This window comes from Drosophila subpulchrella, unplaced genomic scaffold, assembly GCF_014743375.2.
Source record: "Drosophila subpulchrella strain 33 F10 #4 breed RU33 unplaced genomic scaffold, RU_Dsub_v1.1 Primary Assembly Seq24, whole genome shotgun sequence".
NCBI lineage: Eukaryota > Metazoa > Arthropoda > Insecta > Diptera > Drosophilidae > Drosophila > Drosophila subpulchrella.
Window position 1 is genome coordinate 1,526,671 of NW_023665550.1, and position 19,835 is coordinate 1,546,505.

Here is a 19,835-nt window from a genome sequence, read left to right on the forward strand (position 1 = left end):
GAATGATGTTAGGCTTATTGGCCTAAAATCCTTTGCTGTGGTAAGGGTGGCCTTCCCTGCCTTGGGAATGAAAACCACTTTCGTTTCTTGCCATGCTGCTGGTAGTTCTCCTACCGCCAGGATGGAGTAAAATCAGTTATCAACGCAACTCATAACTCCGCGGTTCTACTTCCTACCTCTGGGAGTAGGGCTCGTTATACACTATCTCAACTAGCAGCTAACCACGTTAGCTTAACCTCAACGCAGTTCCTGCATCGCCTGTGGTCCGGCGTCGCAGTAACCATCGTTACCATTGCCGCGACGCGATCTGTCGACGTGTCTACTTCGGTTAGGCACAAACAGCCTTTCTATTCACTTCTTTTCTCGATTTTTGTTTTATTTTGCTTTTCTAAGGCGTATTAGCGAGAAGAGAGAAAAACAAAAGACCTAGATTGGAATCTGCGAGCGCCGATTAAAGGCAAATAACTCTAGCTGACATATCACCCAACCACGCGCTTATATATTAATAAAGTGCAGTTCTAAAAAAATAATATAAAACAATCCTTTATTTGTATTTTTCAGGTGCCGGAGTAAATTTCGAGTGCATCCAGTTCATTAACAAAGAAAATTAAAAGGAGGCGATAATCGGACTGATGATTGTGTACTAAAGATAAGTCAGCTGTAAGAATAAAATATATATAGTTATAAGAGTATTGTAATATCTGTACTAAGAATTTTCAAAATGAATAAAATGAAAGTGAATATAAATATTTGTAATTTTTACGAAAAAAAATTAATCGGGGATCGGCTATGGTAGAAATCAAGAAGAAAGTGTCTTGAAATCAAACCCGATTCATACTTAAACCAATCACTCTTGAAAACAAGCAAAGTTTCGTCTCGATCAAAGATATATTTTACTAAAATCAAGAACGATTTACTCTTGGAAGCGAGAGCGCCTATGCCTGAATTCGAGAGCGCTTATGCTTGAATTCGGAAATTCTTCTTCTCGAAATCGAGACAAATTATTTTCAAAAAAATGTTCTCAATCCAGAGCAGTTATTCTTGATTTTAGGAAAAGCGCGCTCGGCATACTATTGAGCACGAAAATACTGAGATCAAGACTTATGAGAACGTCTTTTTTCTCGGTGTAAGTGATCCAAATTTATTAACATCTACTCACTTTTGCTTCCCACTGTAAAAAATAAAATAACTTTTTTGGTCCCTGAAGTTAAATAATTGAAAAAAAAGGAAGAACGCTATAGTCGAGTGCCTCGACTATCAGATACCTGTTACTCAGCTAAAGGGACCAAAGGAAGATGGAGATATGCAAGCAGCAAAGCGAGATTGTAATGCGCCACCTACCCGCGATCTCAATATATGGTTATGTGGGCGGCGGACAGGTTTAAGCGTTATGGGCGTTAGAATGGGCGTACAAACTTTTTTTGGGTCAATCAAAAGGTATTGACGAGACTAATATACTTCAGCAAAAAAAAACTTTTTAGGCATACAAATTGTGGGCGCCACAGTTTTGGGCGTGGCATATTCGCGTAACAAACGTGCGCTGCGTACAAGGCTACGAAATCTAGATCTGACATTCCAATTCTCTATCTTTGATGGTTTTCGAGATATCCGCGTTCATATTTACGATATTTTAAAGTTTGTGGGCGGCTTGTTGGCGTTAAAGTAAGCGTGGCAAAATTGTATTAAGTCAATCGTTAGGTATTGATGAGAACAATACTTTCCAGTTAAAGTTTTTATTCTAGCATTAAAACTGTAGGAGCCACAGTTTTGGGCGGTTTGCGAGCGTTAGAGTGGGCGTGGCACACTGACGAAACAAATCTGTGCTGCGCAGGAATCTTTAGAATCTGCATACGTAATCCCAGTATTTGAGCTTTTATAGTTTCTGAGATCATAGCGTTCATACGGACGGACGGACATAGCTAGATCGACTCGGCTAGTGATCCTGATCAAAAATCTATTTGTTTAATGGGGTCGGAAGCGCTGCTTTCTGCCTGTTACATACTTTCCGACGAATCTAGTATACCCTTTTACTCTACGAGTAACGGGTATAACTATTGACAAGGCTAGAATCTTGAATGCTCTTTACTTTTCAACTTTGCCGCAGATTGTACTTGCTTTAAATCTCACTTTCGGCCAATGCTATTCGATGTTTTCATTTAAAATTGTACTGTTTGTGATTAACTATTATTTTCAAACAAATCTAAGTGATAGTTTGCGATTTCATTTTCTATAAAAATGTTAAGGTCACGGGAGTTATCGTTCTTAATTTTATGCACAGAAGTATTAACATTTTGTTTTTTATATCGCAGTCCAACTCTGAAAAGAAACAGATAGAAACAGCATACTCGTGGAACAGGACAGTAGCTTACATTCTTATAGAGGGTATGTCAGGAGAGCTTCTCATTTTATCGGAGGTCTTTGCTCTTAAGTAGCGATGCTTGATATCAACACCAGAGTGTGCGTCCTAAAAAATAAAAGGATCTTAAGAGCTTTCAATTGAAAACACTGTGCAGCATTATTATGGTTTTGGAGTGTACCGCAGTTAGGATTTTAAAATCTGAAAATTCTCATGAACACAAGTTAAATCATATTTGGAGTGAGATCGCGTTTAAATATTATTGCTTCTGATAATCACAGTATTGAAAGAAGTTTATAATTGTACTTTTCTATGAGCTTACCTTCAATACTGTTGTGGGCGTACACCTTAAATTTGAACGGGCTCAAAAAATATTGCCCTTTTAAATCAAGCTTTGCACGAAAACTTTTAGTCCAAATATAATATTCAAAGGAGAGCTAACCCAGAGAAACCCCAAATGATGGTGGACGCCGAACTGCGGTTACATTTTTAGTGTTCCACTTTGTAACTGAATTGATTTACTCACATCTCTCATGTTATAGGTTATAACCAAGTTGTTGACGAAGCTTTCAAGAAATTCCGGATAAGCATCCAGTACGTCCAGCAAGTCGTCTCTGTGCAACTTATGGATATCGCAATATGTCAGTGCTCTTACCACTCCGTTAGATTTTCCAAGCGTTGGATATATACACGGATTTTCGCCGAAGATATCGTTTTTCCCTGAAGCAAATCAAATGTTTTATTATTTCTCTTTTTGTTTGTATAAAACTGCAAAAGTAACCAACCCAGTACAACAATCATATTGCCACCTTTTTGAATTTCTATTGAGCCTCTGGCTATAAAAAATAATGAGGTAAGGACATCTCCTCTATGGACTAGGATATCACCAGGCGGCGCATGGGTAGTTTTAAATTTAAGGGAGAAAGCTCTGCAATTAACATTTAAGTTAACTTGAAGTTATCTAGTTATATTTAAATTCACCTTAGGCAACCAGGACTTGCTTCCGAAAAAGCCGCACACGTTGTCAGTAACTTTCTGTTCAAATGCAGGCAAATATCTGCTTGTAGGCACTCGGGAAAACCTTTAAGCAACGAGCTCATATCTATCCCATTCGTATCTTAAAAATTCAAAAAATAACAATAAGTACGAAAATATATTAAAATTATTACAGGTCCATGCGTGTTGGAAATATTCTTCTAGTCTTTGCCTAAGCGGATTTGGTATCTGTAAAGAAAGGACGAGGTAACATCTGCAATGTAACATCCGCTTTGTAATGTTAATACCTGGTGGAATCGAATAAACTCCCGAACACGTAACATTTGAGTATGATATCTTGCCGTTCCAGAGTAAAGCCTTTGTATTAGTAATAATAATAGATATAATAACTAATAAATTGTATCATATTAGTTGTATACCTTTGAATTATGGCCGATACATTTCCAAAGATACTTGCATACATAAGAGCTTAAAAAAATTAAAAAAATTATTAAGTATCTAGATTGTTATTGCAGTACAGATTTCTCCTACATCCAACAAGCATTACGCAAATAGTGAAAGCTTTTTCAGCATCAGTATTCGGTGCCACATTTCCGAATCCAACGGACGTGAGCGAGGTAAATGTAAAATATAAGGCTGTGATATACCGCGACTGCAAAAATGTATATTTTTAGGTTATGGGCTTTAGTTAACTGTAATTAAACTTTACCTTTATAGAGGGTCCACCAGTTCGGTTATCAAAATAAGGTTCTTGAATATCATAGGCTAACGAATTTAGCCAACCGATGTTTTTCGCGGTGATAGATTTTTCGGCATTTCCAATTGCATACCTGATATTGAGTTAAGAAATTTTAATAACAAATACATATGTTATCTGTTTTATTTACCATATGCAGGCCAACCAATGGGCAATCAAAATAAAGGTAGCCATTAATAAAATAAGAACTGCAGCTCCATATTCTGAATAACGATCTATTTTTCGGGCTACTCGAACTAGTCTCAAAAGACGCGCTGTTTTTAAAAGTCCTATTAAGGTAGTTGTCTAGAATAACGAGTGGATACACAAAAAAGTTAAATAATTATAAATTTCATGTTTTAGGCATTGCTACTATAAGAAGAATAAGAAAAAGCTAATAAAAACACAAAAATAAGGTTATAAGCCTGAACAAGAAAGGACGCTAGCATCGGCAAGCCGATGTTTCTATACCTTTACAGGTCGTTCCTGTTTTTATAAAACTAAAAACAAATTAAGGAATTTTTAAGATAATGTTCCATTTCAAGTTACTACTGAATATGTTTACCGAAAACAAAATATAACGGTCTTTGTATTATTTTGACACTAACTAGCCGATCATTCGTACGGCAGCTACACAATAAAGTCGTCCGATTTTTTTTTTCCAAATTCGAAAGTATTAAAAGAGTGTTGTGTTAATTTTTTTACAACATTTTTTTTAACATTCCTACGGGATATAGCTATCAGATCCGCCCCGTTCCGACTTCTATACTACCTGCAATAAAAATAAGACTTTTGGGAATGAAACCTTCCCGACAGCTTTAAAACTAAGAGACTAGCTAGCGTAGAAGTGGACAGACGGACATGACTTTATCGACTCGTCTAGTGATGCTGATCAAAAATATACATATATCTTAAAAAGTGTGAAACGTCTCCTTCACTGCGTTGCAAACTTCTGACTGAAAACATTATACTCTCTGCAAGCGTATAAAAAACAGATCGTTGGTCAATCCAATTTAGAGATATAAAGTATTTTTGTATAACATGACTGCGCAAGCAAATTACTTGCTTATTTTAAAAACCATACATAAAGCGTTATTTGGGCGTTTTATTAGTATCCAAAGTACTGCAGTTTTGGAAATCGATCGTATTTTTGTTCCGGACTGATAAGAAAAACAAGAATGGAAGCTAACTTCGGCGAGCCGATGTTTGTATACCCTAGCAGCTATAATTATTAAATTTAAAAATACAAAAAATGATATTCCCAATAGTATAAGAAAATATGTCAAAAAACACCGAAGCTATAATTTGTTTTATAATATTTTCCCAGCAATTTTCCGATCGTTCCTATGGCAGCTATATGATATAATCTTCCGATTTTGATAAAATTAAATTCGAAATTCAAAACTAATTTCCAAGCTTAGAAGGATATATGTCAAGAAACACCAAATATATAATTTTTATACCCGTTACTCGTAGAGTAAAAGGGTATACTAGATTCGTCGGAAAGTATGTAACAGGCAGAAGGAAGCGTTTCCGACCCCATAAAGTATATATATTCTTGATCAGGATCACTAGCCGAGTCGATCTAGCCATGTCCGTCTGTCCGTCTGTCCGTCTGTCCGTCTGTCCGTCTGTCCGTCTGTCTGTCCGTCCGGATGAACGCTGAGATCTTGGAAACTATGAGAGCTAGGCTATTGAGATTTGGCGAGCAGATTCCTGAGCTTCTTACGCAGCGCAAGTTTGTTTCAGTAGAGTGCCACGCCCACTCTAACGCCCACAAACCGCCCAAAACTGTGGCTTCTACAGTTTTGATGCTAGAGTAAAAATTTAAACTGAAATGAATTGTTCTCATCAATACCTATCGATTGACCCAAAAAAAAGTTTGCCACGCCCACTTTAACGCCCTCAAACCGCCCACAAACTTCAAAAAACCGTAAATATGAACGCGGATATCTCGGAAACTATCAAAGATAGAGTATTGGGATTTCAGATTTAGATTCCGTAGCCTTGTACGCAGCGCAGGTTTGTTATGCGAATATGCCACGCCCACTCTAACGCCCACAAACCGCCCAAGCCTGTGGCGCCCACAATTTTTATGCTAGATAACAAATTTTAACTGAAATGTATTGGTCTCGTCAATACCTATCGATTGATCCAAAAAAAAATTTGCCACGCCTACCCTAACGCCCACAATGCTTAAATCTGTCTTCCGCCGGTAGGTGGCGCACTTAAATCTTGCTTTGCTGCTTGCATATCTCCATTTCCCTTTGGTCCCTTTAGCTGAGTAACGGGTATCTGATAGTCGAGGTACTCGACTATAGCGTTCTTCCTTGTTTAAAATTTTGTTTCCGATTATTCCTATGGGAGCTATAAGATATAGTTGTCCGATCCGGCTGGTTCCGACTTATATACTACCTGCAAAAGATATAAGACTTTTGGGAAAGTTTCAACCCGATAGCTTTAAAACCGAGAGACTAGTTTGCGTAGAAATGGACGGACAGACGGACATGGCTAGATCGACTCGTCTAGTCATGCTAATCAAGAATATATATACTTAATGGGGTCGGAAACGCCTCCTTCACTGCGTTTCAAACTTCTGACTGAAATCAATATACCCTCTGCAAGGGTATAATAACAAAAACAAGGAAGAAAGCTATAGTCGAGTACCTCGACTATCAGATAACTGTTACTCAGCGAAAGTGAGATGAAGACATGCAAGCAGCAAAGCGAGGTTGTAATGCGCCACCTACCCGCGATCTCAATATATGGGTATGTGGGCGGCATACAGATTTAAGTGTTATGGGCGTTAGAGTGGGCGTGGCAACCTTTTTTTGGTCAATCGATACGTACTGACGAGACTAATACATTTCATGTAAAATTAGCATGAAAACTGTGGGCGCTACTGGTTTGGGCGGCTTGTGGGCGTTAGACTGGGAGAAAAAGTTTGCGTAACAAACTTGCACTGCGTACAAGGCTCTCGGAAATTCGTTTCCGAGTTATCTGCGTTGTTTGTGAGCGTAAACTTTTTTTAGGTCAATCGATAGGTATTGATAAGAGCAATACATTTTAGTTAAAATTTTTTTTATTTTTTATTTTAGCATTAAAACTGTGGGAGTAGTAGTTTCCGAGAACTCAGCGCTCGTACGGACGGACAGTCAAACAGACGGACAGACGGACGTGGCTAGATCGACTCGGCTAGTGATTCTGATCAAGAATATACAATATATACTTTATGGGGTCGGAAACGCTTCCTTCTACCTGTTACATACTTTCCGACGAATCTAGTATACCCTTTTACTCCACGAGTAACGGCTAAAATTAGCGCCGGAACAACATGGCTAGATAGACCGGTTCGTGATCCTGATCAAGATTATATATACTTTGGAGGGTTGGAAACGCTTCCTTCTACCTGTAACATACTTTCCGAAAAATCTAGTATACCCTTTTACTCTACGAGTAACGGGTAAAATACCTTAGGGATTGTAAGGCATAGCTTTACTCTTTAAGACAAAAACGGATCGGATCCCATGATCGGCTGAGCAAAAATTTTAAATGCCCCTTATCGGATGTCGGTAAAATTTTGTTATCTTAAAAAGGTCTGGAAGTCTTTTAGCGCCGAATTTCACGAAATCCTTTTTTAGTGCACCCCTTCTGTGTTACACGACTTAAACCCAATTTTTCACATAATTAAAGGTATTGGGCTTTGGCTGAAACTTTCATTCTTTAGTAGTAATTAGGATAATTTTCAGCTAAGAGTAATTAGAGCTCACCTCATCGGTATCACTACCGACTAGTAGCAAATCGAAAGGAACCGCTGCCACAAGATCGATTAAAAACCAACCGCTTAAGTAGTGAACAGCTATACGTCCAGGATGGGATACCTATAATATAGGACGCTTAAAGATTTTTGATTTTTTTTTTTGGGTTCTCAACAGTACCACTTCATCCTGTGCGTTGACAAAGGTGGTTCGAAAGTTAATCAAGATATCGACGATGAAAGTAACATCCACTACAAAATGGTATTAATAACGTAACCCACCAAACACTCCAATATTATTATGCTTACCAATTAAATCAATTATAACAATTGGGTCAGAGTTAATGTATTTGTTATTTCTTCTCTGGTAATCCTGCTCCCCAAGCAAAAATGCCGCCACATACGGTGTGAAAATGGCCGTGTACATCACCAGAATTAATATCACCCAATCCCACACAGCTTTAAAAGGCGAATAATGTAGGAGAGTCCACTTATGATAGTAGTTGTTCTGTAATTTTTGGTCTAGAAGTATGTTTCCTCCCAGAGAAGTAATCTTTTGAAAAATGTTATTAAATGTTAACAATAAAATAGATTTCGTGGTTTAGACTTACCATTTCGTTTGGATCTTGCATTTTTAGTTCACTCTTCGATCCGAGAAGTGCTTCTTTGTCCAGCATATCGTCATACGAACTACCCAATACGTTTTCTGCCGGCTTTTCACTTTGATTGTATTTCAAGTTCTTAAACATACACTCGTAAGAATTTCCTTTATGGGTTTGAAATATGTCGCTGTTTTTTTTAAGTGATGGATCATACGAGCAATGTAAATCGCAATCCCTCCTAGAAACTGTCTGATAGTTCTTAATGTATAGCTTCTTTTTATCACATTTAATGCATTTCTTCCACGATTTGCTACTAGTATGCTTCTTTTGTTGGCCTATTTTAAACTCGTTTGAAATATTATTATATTGGTTTTGATTTTCTCCTATTATGGCTTTACCTTTTTTTAAACATTCCCTTTTATTTTTTTTTTTTAATAATGGAGGTAAAAAAAAACAATCTTCAGTGTACTTTAAACTTTGTTTTTCCTTAGACTTTAAGTTGATTTTTAGTTCTGGTGTATCATCATTATTAGTGGGCCTAGACTGAATGAATTTGTGATAGACCAAAGTGCTGTGGTCAGGTACACTATTAGGAAATCTTGACAAACTATCCTTTTTGTCGTCGAACATACTGGCGTTTATCAAAATATCTGAAACAAAAATTTGTTTCTTTTCTATTTTATTAAGGTTGCACATAAGTGAAAAGAGTTCCCTTTCCACAAATTGAGTGGGTTTCACAATCCAGTTCCGTTTGAATTCCGTTAAAGATGGTTTCTTAGTTGTGTCATTTATGTTATTATTGGACATGTACAGCTCGCATTGCTGCACTATTTTATCCAGTTTTCGAATTTCGCTCAGTTCCACGCAAGACTTATGCGACATTTTTAAATCTGAATTGGAATAAAATAAGCATTCGTTTTTAAAAACATATACATTTCTTATATGGTCACCTAACGTATACAAAATTTCATTTTCTTATCTAATGCTCTTTCTTATTTATTTCTAAAATCAAACAAAAGCAGGTATTGATTTCTAAAGAAAACCAGCGATGAACATTCGTATATAAATATAAATAAAAATTGGCATTTATTTTACCATTAAAATTCTCGCTCAGGTATTTATCTTTAAATTTGTTCGGCTATAACATGCAACGAAATCTCATTTCCTAACAACAATAACCATAAAAAGTTATTGATAGTATATTCAAGCCTTATTATCAGAAATTTTCAGACATGCGCATCGGTTTACCTTTTAAACGGAGTACTGATAGAAAACCCCACCCAATAGTCAAAATCGTATTCTTTTAAGAGTTTGCCCAAACTGGTCTCACTATGTTTGTGGTCAACCAAAAAATAAACCAACCTATTGGAAGAAAATATGCCAACAAAATGTTTTATCTATAACGGTTTAAAATCAAATATTGCCAAAGAACACGATGCATTGCAAGATATGTTTAGGATATTTAAATTTTAAATTCTTTTTACTAATTATAAAGCAAAAGAGGTAGCATTTTTCCAAAAACGCAAATTTGTTTATTTTGGTGTTATCTTTGATCAAATCCTTTATCGTGGGACTTTTGTATATACAGTTATACAAAGATATGTCTCTCACAGACTAACACCCTGAGAAAAAATTCATCCAATTGAACAAGACAAAAAAAAAACAATTTCTTAAGTTTACGAAAATTCGACATTCATGTTGTTCGTAAGGCCTAGTACTCACATCGACGAAAACCGCGAGGTAACCATAGGAGTGAGCGAGAGGCGAATACGCGGCTAACGCTTTTCGTCGGGTCTGTTTTTCAGCGCGATACTTAGATAAGCTAAGGAAATACCAGAAAAAATACCAGATTTAGCTAGTTAATTATACCCGTTACTCGTAAAGTAAAAGGTATACTAGATTCGTCGGAAAGTATGTAACGGGCAGAAGGAAGCGTTTCCGACCCCATAAAGTATATATATTCTTGATCAGGATCACTAGCCGAGTCGATCTAACCATGTCCGCCTGTCCGGATGAACGCTGAGATGAACGCTGAGATCTCGGAAACTATGAGAGCTAGGCTATTGAGATTTGGCGTGCAGATTCCTGAGCTTCTTTCGCAGCGCAAGTTTGTTTCAGTAGAGTGCCACGCCCACTCTAACGCCCACAAACCGCCCAAAACTGTGGCTCCTACAGTTTTTATGCTAGAGCAAAATTTAAACTGAAATGTATTGTTCTCATCAATACCTATCGATTGACATAAAAAAAGTTTGCCACGCCCACTTTAACGCCAACAAACCGCCCACAAACTTCAAAAAATCGTAAGTATGAACGCGGATATCTCGAAAACTATCAAAGATAGAGAATTGGGATTTCAGATTTAGATTCCGTAGCCTTGTACGCAGGGCAAGTTTGTTATTCGAATATGCCACGCCCACTCTAACGCCCACAAACCGCCCAAACCTGTGGCGCCCACAATTTTCATGCTACACAGAGAAAAAAAAATACCAAAACTGGTCATCAATCGGGTATTTTTTCATATCAATTTTGATCCCTTATGTTGCCATATCATATTCATATTTTCGAACATATGACATTGATATTTTCGAACATGTCAATTTGGTATTTTTCATACCAGATTGATATGAGCACATATCAAAGTTGTGACCAAATTGTGGTATTTTGTAATATCCAACTGATATGCTTTCATATCAAACTGATATGCTTTCATTTCAAACTGATATACTTTCATATCAGATTGATATGTTTGTAATATCAATATTAATCACTTTTGTTTTTACTTTTTTGAATCTTATAAACAAATAAATATTGAAAACCCATAAGATCGCTGTAAATATTTATTTTTTATATATTTCGGATCAATTATAAAAATAATTCCAGGACTTAGCAATAAATGACCGATCACTCTGTACTCGGATGCCTCCTGTAGCTTTGCATCAGCGCCAGGAAGTCCTTCTTCTGTCCTCGATAGAAGCTTTCCAGCGAAGTGGTGAACGCCAACTTGCCCAGTTCAGCATCTTGGCCAGCCATTTGACTTTGTGTAGTCCAGTATGTGTTGTCATCCGCCGAAGCGCACGTTAAAGTGTCCAAGAAATAAATATTTTAGAATTAGACAAACATCAAGTACAATTGAAAATGAGATACTTAACTTACCATTTGCAAAAATAAAGAAACAACATATGTAAATGTTTCACTTTGTACACTTTCACTTTTCGTCGAATGTTAGAGTGGCCGCGGCAATTCTGTCAAAAAATATCTTTTGTACCATACTTAATACCATAAATACACAAAAAATACGAAAGCACAGCCATACTTTTTTTTCGAAGACTTTTCGATGTTACGATTGATATGAAAAACATATCAAATTAATACGAATATTTATTAATATGATGCAAAATCATATCAATTAGAAATGTTGATATGAATTCGTATCATGCTGATATGAATTCGTATTATTTTGATATGTAAAAGGTGATATGTGAAAATTGAGGAGACAATATCAATCGGGTATTGTTCCGTTTTTTTCTCTGTGTAGATACAAAATTTTAACTGAAATGTATTGGTCCAAAAGAATAAGAAATTTAATATTTGGCGGTGTTTGTGCAAAGGCGGTGTCGAAACTATAAAATAGCAGGAAGAACGCTGTAGTCGAGTACCTCGACTATCAGATACCCGTTACTCAGCTAAAGGGACCAAAGGGAAATGGAGATAAGCAAGCAGCAAAGCGAGATTGAAATGCGCCACCTACCGGCGGTAGACAGATTTAAGCGTTATGGGCGTTAGGGTAGGCGTGGCAAATTTTTTTTGGGTCAATCGATAGGTGTTGACGAGACCAATAGAGTTCAGGTAAAATTTTGTATCTAGCATGAAAATTGTGGGCGCCACAGGCTTGGGCGGTTTGTGGGCGTGGCATATTCGCGTAACAAACTTGCGCTGCGCACAAGACTACGGAATCTAAATCTGAGATCCCAATTCTCAATCGTTGATAGTTTCCGAGATATCCACGTTCATACTTACGATTTTTTGAAGTTTGTGGGCGGTTTGTTGGCGTTAAAGTGGGCGTGGCAAACTTTTTTTTATGTCAATCGATAGGTATTGATGAGAAAAATTTATTTCAGTTTAAATTTTGCTCTAGCATAAGAACTGTAGGAGCCACAGTTTTGGGCGGTTTGTGGGCGTTAGACACGTGGGGCGTGGCACTCTACTGAAACAAACTTGCGCTGCGTAAGAAGCTCAGGAATCTGCTCGCCAAATCTCAATAGCCTAGCTCTCATAGTTTCCGAGATCTCAGCGTTCATCCGGACAGACGGTCAGACGGACAGACAGACAGACGGACAGACGGACATACGGACAGACGGACATGGCTAGATCGACTCGGCTAGTGATCATGATCAAGAATATATATACTTTATGGGGTCGGAAACGCTTCCTTCTGCCTGTTACATACTTTCCGATGAATCTAGTATACCCTTTTCTCTACGAGTAACGGGTATAAAAAAATCAATTGGTAAAATTTACCAATATAATAGTAAAACGCTACCCAACCATCGAATTGTTAATTTAACCAATCAAATAGTTACTCTTACGTAACACGTAAGCGCTAGGTTTACTATAAAAAATGGTTGTTACTATAAAAAAGGGTAGAATGGACCCAGCCCATGGACTGTAGTTTTTTATATTTATCCAATCCATAAAATATAGTTGGCAATTTTTTTATAGTAAATATGTACCTATAAATGGATAGAGTTTTTAATTAAGTTCATATTTACGTAAAGTTGGCATGGTAGTTTATAATAAAAATAAGTAACTTTCAAATTGCACTTTTTAATACGCTAGACCCAGTTGGAAATTACAAGCTGGCAAACTTTTTTTGGGTCAATAGATAGGTATTGAAGAGACAAATACATTTTAGTTAACTTTTTTTTTTAGTATCAAAACTAAGGGCGTCACAGTTTTGGACGGTTTGTTGGTTAATCAATTGGTATTGACGAGACTAATACATTTCAGTTAACATTTTTTGCTAACTTAAAAATTGTGGGCGCAAGAGGTTTAGGCGGTTTGTGGGCGTTAGAGTGGGCGTGGCATATTCGCGTAATTAACATGCGCTGCGTACAAGGCTAAGGAATCTATATCTGCGAGTCCAATTTTCTATCTTTGATAGTTTCCGAAATATCCGTGTTTATATGTACGATTTCTTGAAGTTTGTAGGCGGTTTGTGGGCGTTAAAGTAGGCGTCGAAAAATTTTTTGGGTCAACCGATAGGTATTGATGAGAACAATGCAATGCAGTTGAAATTTTTATTCGAGTATTAAAACTGTAGGAACCACAGTTTTGGGCGGCTTATGGGCGTGGCACACTGACGAATCAAACATGCGCTGCGCAGGAATCTCAAGAATCTGCATGCCTTATCCGTTGCAGCTTCTACAGTTTCCGAGATCACAGCGCTTAACGGACAGACAAACAGACGGACATGGCTAGATCGACCCGGCTAGTGTTTCTGATCAAGAATATATATACTATATGGGGTCGGAAACGCCCGCGGATAATACGTTCGAGGATCAATTCTACTGTGAGGCTGGATTTAATTGTTTTACTTATATATTTTTCTTCTTTTTTCTAGCTGCTTTTTATTTTATTATTTAGCTGTATTTTACTTTACTTACTTTGAAGGTGACAATGTCGGAAAAAGAGAAAAATATGGCTCAAATGCATGTTTCTAAGCATTTTCAAAAAATCATAAAAAATTTAAGCAAAATGATTTTTGAAAAATTCTTTTTGCAGTTACTATTATTTTTGTTTGAAGAAACTTTTTGCCTTAAAAAAATTAAGTTTTCAAGACGAGGAATAAAGTTCAAAAAGTAGATTTTCACACAAATTCGTCCTTTTCAATAAGTACTGAATGGGTTATGAAATGTATTGAATCATTCAAACGGCATTTAAATTGCCTTTCCATTAATGCCAAAGTTAATAAGAAGTAAGTTCAAATTATGAGTATATTTAACTTTTGTTTTGTGAAAATACTTTTGACCGCCCCTGTACATATTTTGTTTATAGCTTTTTTAAATATTTATTTGTTATTTAAAATTTTATAGCGAGATTTCAAAATTTTTTTTTTAGATTTACCGATTTGGACTTAAGAAAGATATCACTCCTTCAGACTAGTACCCAGATCGGCTAAGAGTTTCACTAGTCGAACAATCGTATTTTTTGTAGTGTGACCGACGTTTTCAAAGTTCACCCGCAATGCGTGTAGTATTGTCTTTCTGAAAAGCAGCTGGGTTTGTTGCCAAACGGAAAACAAATCAATTGGAGAAATTTAAAAAGGAGGAGTCGCTGGTACACAAAGAAATTAAATTAAAAATAGATGGAATGTTCAACGAATGTTTTTATTCATGTAAATTAGTTGTTTAAAGCTTCCTTCTCGTTATAGAGTAAGAATCTATATAGAGACACCATTTGCTCTGCCGCTCTATTTTGAGACTTTGCCAATGATGCCACCTAGGCGAAAAGAGATAATATCCCTAGTTTTTAAAATGATCGATGGAACCTTGTAATTCGTTCCCGCGGTGAGTTTTATGGGAAATTATATATAAGCACCGCTCCTACTCACTGTTTTGTTTTTGTAAGTAATCCTCAACACTATTGCTGTTGCTTTGCACTTGTTGGGTGTGTTGAAAAATCGAAGTTAGCTTCAAACTTGACCTTGAATTGGCTCTCAGCAGAGGTTGTGCAGAGGTTCGTGCAGAGCAATTGGTGTCTCTATATAGATTCTAACTTTATGTTCTCGTCCCACGGTTGCTTCGCCATCTTTCCAGCGCCACCGCAGTCCAGCTCCGAGTCCCAACAGGCATTTTGTACCTTGAGGGCTTGTCCTCGCAAAGAAAGTAATATCTGGACAAAAGAATTTGGTTGCGTTGTACTAATAGAAGAATCTTTTTAGCAGAACCACCCGTAATATGATCTCCGAAGACCTCTCTATTAGGACTCCGTACCCCATAACCACCAGCTAATTGGCGGCTTAAGCGGAGCTGGAGGACGCGCGGGCTTCTATAGGGAGAAGGAAAATAGGGCGCAAGTTAAGGAACAGTTGCAGAAGCCATGGCCAGCCACTGCCAGGATGCTGTCCGACTTCCTGCAGCATCAGCGGATCAACCCCGTTCTCAATCCGGCTCCCACTTCCTCAAGGTCCAATATGCCTATTGGGACTCGGAGCTGAACTGCGGTGGCGCGGGAATAATGGCGAAGCATCCATTTGACGAGAAGGAAGGAACTACTAATTTACATAAATAAAAACATTCATTGAACATTCTATTTATTTTTATTTTATTTTCTTTGTGTACTAGCAGACTCCTCCTTTTTAAATTTCTCCAATTGATTTGTTTTCCGTTTGGCAACAAACACAGCCTCTTTACAGAAAGGCCATGCTACATGCACTGCGGGTGAACCTTGAAAACTTCGGTCACACTACAAAGAATAAGATTTTTCGACTAGTGAAACTCTTAGCCGATCTGAGTACTATGCTAAAGGTTTCAGTGGTGGAAACAGCTTGATTCACTTTGTAGCTCCATTTAAAAATACAAAATAACTTAAATATTTAGTTTTTAATTTTTTGAGGTTAGATCTTACAAACGAATATACGAGCACCACAATCAATAAATACAATATAAAGGTCTCAAACACAAGTTACAAACGTCTCTGATTGGATGGTATTTCAAGAACTGCAGTGCTTTGTTTAGTTTTACACTATTTGACAATTTAAACTAATAAGAACAATAGGCGGTTTACCAGCGCTGCCACCCCGTAAAAAAAAAACAGGCTTTCACAGCTGATAACTTAACAGTGCTGCGCAGTGTTAAACTTTTCTGCTAGTAACATTAGATATTGATGTTATCCTAATACATTCTGATAAACAAAACCAAAATTTAACGACTTAAAAAAATGGTTTTGGCCAAAAAAAGTGGTCAAATTCTCCATAGTGCAACGCACACTTGGAAGATCGAAAATCTACATGGAAAATCAACAACAAAAATATAGCCGTACATTCCGTTGTATGGTTGTTACTCATCTTGTAGTACATCATTATTTTGCTTCCACGCTAGCTGGAAGTCACTGGCCGCGTTCAGCAGATCAGTGTTCAAGTGTTCTGCTGAACGCTCATGATACATAACGACGTCGACGAAGTAAAAAAATGTCTCCTATGAAACTCCACTATGTATTTCAAAAGGGTTTGTTAAATTTAGTCCTAGTGCAAGGTTTCGACAATCACTTTAAAAAAACAAATGTTTTTTTTTATTAAATTGAGTTTGTAAAAACGATATATGTGTGCTGCCACTGCAACTGCAGCATAGCGCACAGCAATCGTGGACACGTAAAAATCAATCAATAAAATCTTATAGATGTTTTACTCATATATACGCCAACAGTAAGGTATCATGTATTACGAAAAGGTAGCGTATTATTTTTAAGCTCCTTTTTTACTGATCATGATGCGAGAGTTCTTGCAACATGATTAGTAATCAAGATAGAACCGCTTGAACCCTTTTCAGTACTTATAACACCTTCCTCCTTTTTTGACTATATCCATTTTGTAAGTACGCATTTTGGGAGGTGGATGCGCCTTGAAATGTTTTTTTCTGTGGATAAGCTTATACGTTATACGTAGCAATGAAAACACTTTCTAAAAGTGGACTTTCAAAAAAATTGAAAATATTCAATAAATGCTAAATAGGTTAAGAATAGTCTTGTACCATTCAAACGGAATTTTGACCTTTCCGTTAATGACAAAATGTACCTGAAGTAAGATCAAATTGTGAGTATATTTAACTTTTGTTTCGTAAAAATACTTATGCTGACTAGTATGCTTAAAATTTCTTGTGCTTTTACGCCTTTAACCCTTTAGTTGTGTGTCAAATTTTTTGCAACAAAATCAAATTCAGAAATTTCGGCAAAGAATAAAACGGCGTCGAAACTGAGAGACTTGAGTGCGAGAAAGGAAACGCTTTTAAATTTTGTTAATTTTTCTTTTTTCTCGCCACTCACATAAATATTTACAATTACATTTTCTTTTTAATAATTTAGGTTACTACAATTGACTTCCTTGGGCATATTATTATACCCGTTCCTCTTAGAGTGAATGGTAAAGTATGTAACAGGTAGAAGGGAGCGATTCCTTGATCAGGATCACTAGCCAAGTCGATCTAGTCATCTTCGTCTGTTTCCATGAACGCTGAGATCTCGGAGCCAGAATGTTGGGACTTGGCTTGCAGAATCTTATGCCTCCTGCGCAGAGCGAGTTTGTTTCAGCAGGGTGCCATGCCCACTTTAGCGCCAACAATCGCCCATAACGCTGAAACCCTTCTAGCGCCCATTTTTAAATATTTTGTAAATAAATTTAAATTAGATTTTTTCAGTGCCATTCTACATGCCAAAAACTATTGAAATCGGAAAAAAGTTATAACCAAACAATAATTAATAATGGATGGAGGTTTTACGTTACGTGGCGTTTTAGTGAAATCTTTTAAACAGCTTGTGTAACAGGTACCTGAGTTCCACTAGTCAAAAATCACATTCATAACCATACTTATAGTTCAGTCGTTTAAGATTGAACTCTAATACATTAAAATTGTTTGATAACTTGAAGATGCTATCATCGCTCTTGTGCTCTCCACATAACTCCACACGGAGTTGAGTGGAATGGACTTCCCAGTCGTAAGTTGGGGAACGTGTTTTAAAAAAACATAGTTCTAGGTCGTATCTTTTTTACGCAAAACAGCACGCATGCAAATTTACCAAGGCAAATGTGCGTGCTGGGTGCATTCTATTGCGGTGCCTTCTAGATGTGTTTCAGAATAATGCATCCAGAAGCATGCCCAAACGGGTATTCGGGAACGTATTCCGAAACAAATAGTTCTGGGTCGTATCTTTTTTACGCAAAACAGCACGTATGCAAATTTACCTAGCAAATGTGCGTGCTGGGGGCAGTCTTTAGGGTGCCATCTGGGTGTATTTCAATATAGTGCATCCAGGTGTATTTTAGTGGGAATGTAAAAAAACCAAACTCAAACCCGAAGGTTGCCGATGCCCATTTTTTTACAATCGAATTTTTTCGGTACTGTTCTCTTGACAAAGAAATAATAAAGACAAAAGGGAATATGCAAGGAAGCGCGCGGTTTTTCTTGTCTCTTGCATTTCTCGTCAGTTGCATTTTTAGTTCTGAAAAGTGAAGTTCGTGCCATGTGTTTTGAAAAAGTTTGTTGCTTTCTGCCACCAATTTTACATCAATATTTTCACAGGTAAGCAAAGTGAAGATAATTTAGTTCAATATGAACATAACAGAGTACATGTACATTGAACATTCAAACTAAAAACAAATTAAATTAATAAAATAATAATTATTTGAATGTAAATCGTACAAACAACAGTGTTAATGTGACAAAATAAATATATTGTATATTTGTAATATATATACACATGTTTCAAAATATATAATATTAAATTTCCTTTATATCTTTCAGAATCGCAAGAAATGAATGGGCACACCAAGGACTGAACTGCGTAAATGATAAAAGTACATCAACAAGAAGGAAGCAGCAAAGCCCCGTACAGAAGGAGAGTGACTCCGATCAAAAATTAGTTGAGTTCTTGAATATTGAAATAAAAAATAAATATGAAATTGAAATCCAGTCTTATGTATTCCTGGGGAAAACTTCCAGATATTTGATTTTTGAATGCTTCTAGGTGCATTCCTGGGTACATGTTACAGGCGCATTAAAAAAGAGCACACCCAGAAGGTGTTTAGTATGTTGCTTCCATGTGCATTAAAGAAGAGTGCACCCAGAATGTGTTTAGTTTGTTACTTCCAGGTGCATTCCAGGTATATGCTTCCAGAAGCATGCAACGGGTGCATTCTTTTTTGTCCCGCACCCGTGTAAAAAGAAGGGACAGACTCATCACTTCCGGAACACTTTTTTGATTCCATTTCATAATGAAAGAACGCATGCTGGAATGCTGTCATTTACGACTGGGATTCCAGCATGCGTTCTTTCATTATGAAATGGTGTTCCGGAAGTGATGAGTCTGTCCACCCGTGTAAAAAGAAGGGACAGACTCATCACTTCCGGAACACTTTTTTGATTCCATTTCATAATGAAAGAACGCATGCTGGAATGCTGTCATTTAGGACTGGGATTCCAGCATGCGTTCTTTCATTATGAAATGGTGTTCCGGAAGTGATGAGTCTGTCCATTCTTTTTACACGGGTGCGTTGCATGCTTCTGGAAGCATATACCTGGAATGCACCTGGAAGTAACAAACTAAACACATTCTGGGTGTACTCTTTTTTAATGCACCTGGAAGCAACATACTAAACACCTTCTGGGTGTGCTCTTT

At 37.0% G+C, this 19,835-nt stretch overlaps 1 protein-coding gene and 2 long non-coding RNA genes across 7 annotated transcripts; 1 reads left to right on the plus strand and 2 right to left on the minus strand.

The window, feature by feature from the left end:
- Nucleotides 1–527: 527 nt before the first annotated feature.
- LOC119559436 (potassium voltage-gated channel unc-103) lies at nucleotides 528–9,676 on the minus strand. 4 transcript variants are annotated; one of them, XR_005220772.1, is made up of 17 exons: nucleotides 9,543–9,676; nucleotides 8,457–9,337; nucleotides 8,155–8,398; nucleotides 8,027–8,097; nucleotides 7,859–7,969; nucleotides 4,240–4,394; nucleotides 4,062–4,182; nucleotides 3,884–4,004; nucleotides 3,772–3,820; nucleotides 3,640–3,709; nucleotides 3,526–3,580; nucleotides 3,338–3,473; nucleotides 3,142–3,284; nucleotides 2,883–3,076; nucleotides 2,370–2,464; nucleotides 2,087–2,316; nucleotides 528–658 (listed from the first exon to the last, which is right to left on the minus strand). XR_005220772.1 is itself a non-coding variant. In XM_037872535.1 (17 exons), the coding sequence occupies exons 2-17, from the start codon at nucleotides 9,327–9,329 to the stop codon at nucleotides 2,178–2,180; spliced, it is 2,514 nt and encodes an 837-aa protein (XP_037728463.1). In that variant the 5' UTR covers nucleotides 9,330–9,337; nucleotides 9,543–9,676; the 3' UTR covers nucleotides 1,526–2,177. The 4 variants fall into 4 exon arrangements, 2 of the variants coding, with proteins under 2 accessions (XP_037728463.1, XP_037728461.1); XM_037872535.1 differs by lacking the exon at nucleotides 528–658 and having other exon boundaries at nucleotides 1,526–2,316; nucleotides 8,457–8,782; nucleotides 8,846–9,337; XM_037872533.1 differs by lacking the exon at nucleotides 528–658 and having other exon boundaries at nucleotides 1,526–2,316.
- Nucleotides 9,677–11,275: 1,599 nt separating this feature from the next.
- Nucleotides 11,276–11,699, minus strand: LOC119559434. The gene is made up of 2 exons (XR_005220770.1): nucleotides 11,601–11,699; nucleotides 11,276–11,481 (listed from the first exon to the last, which is right to left on the minus strand). It is a non-coding gene; the product is annotated as an uncharacterized LOC119559434 (long non-coding RNA).
- A 3,100-nt stretch (nucleotides 11,700–14,799) lies between these two features.
- On the plus strand, nucleotides 14,800–15,954 carry LOC119559415. 2 transcript variants are annotated; one of them, XR_005220766.1, is made up of 3 exons: nucleotides 14,800–15,182; nucleotides 15,263–15,331; nucleotides 15,388–15,954. It is a non-coding gene; the product is annotated as an uncharacterized LOC119559415 (long non-coding RNA). The 2 variants fall into 2 exon arrangements; XR_005220767.1 differs by having other exon boundaries at nucleotides 15,391–15,954.
- The last annotated feature ends 3,881 nt before the right edge of the window (nucleotides 15,955–19,835 follow it).

Bases quoted from the DNA above. Each gene is read 5' to 3' on its own strand.
- LOC119559436 (XM_037872533.1), bottom strand. From the start codon at position 9,329: ATGTCGCATAAGTCTTGCGTGGAACTGAGCGAAATTCGAAAACTGGAT. The intron at 8,098-8,154 runs GTAAGCATAATA...ACCATTTTGTAG, and splicing joins TGTTATAATTGATTTAATTG to TGGATGTTACTTTCATCGTC. The intron at 3,581-3,639 runs GTATTAACATTA...CTTTCTTTACAG, and splicing joins AGTTTATTCGATTCCACCAG to ATACCAAATCCGCTTAGGCA.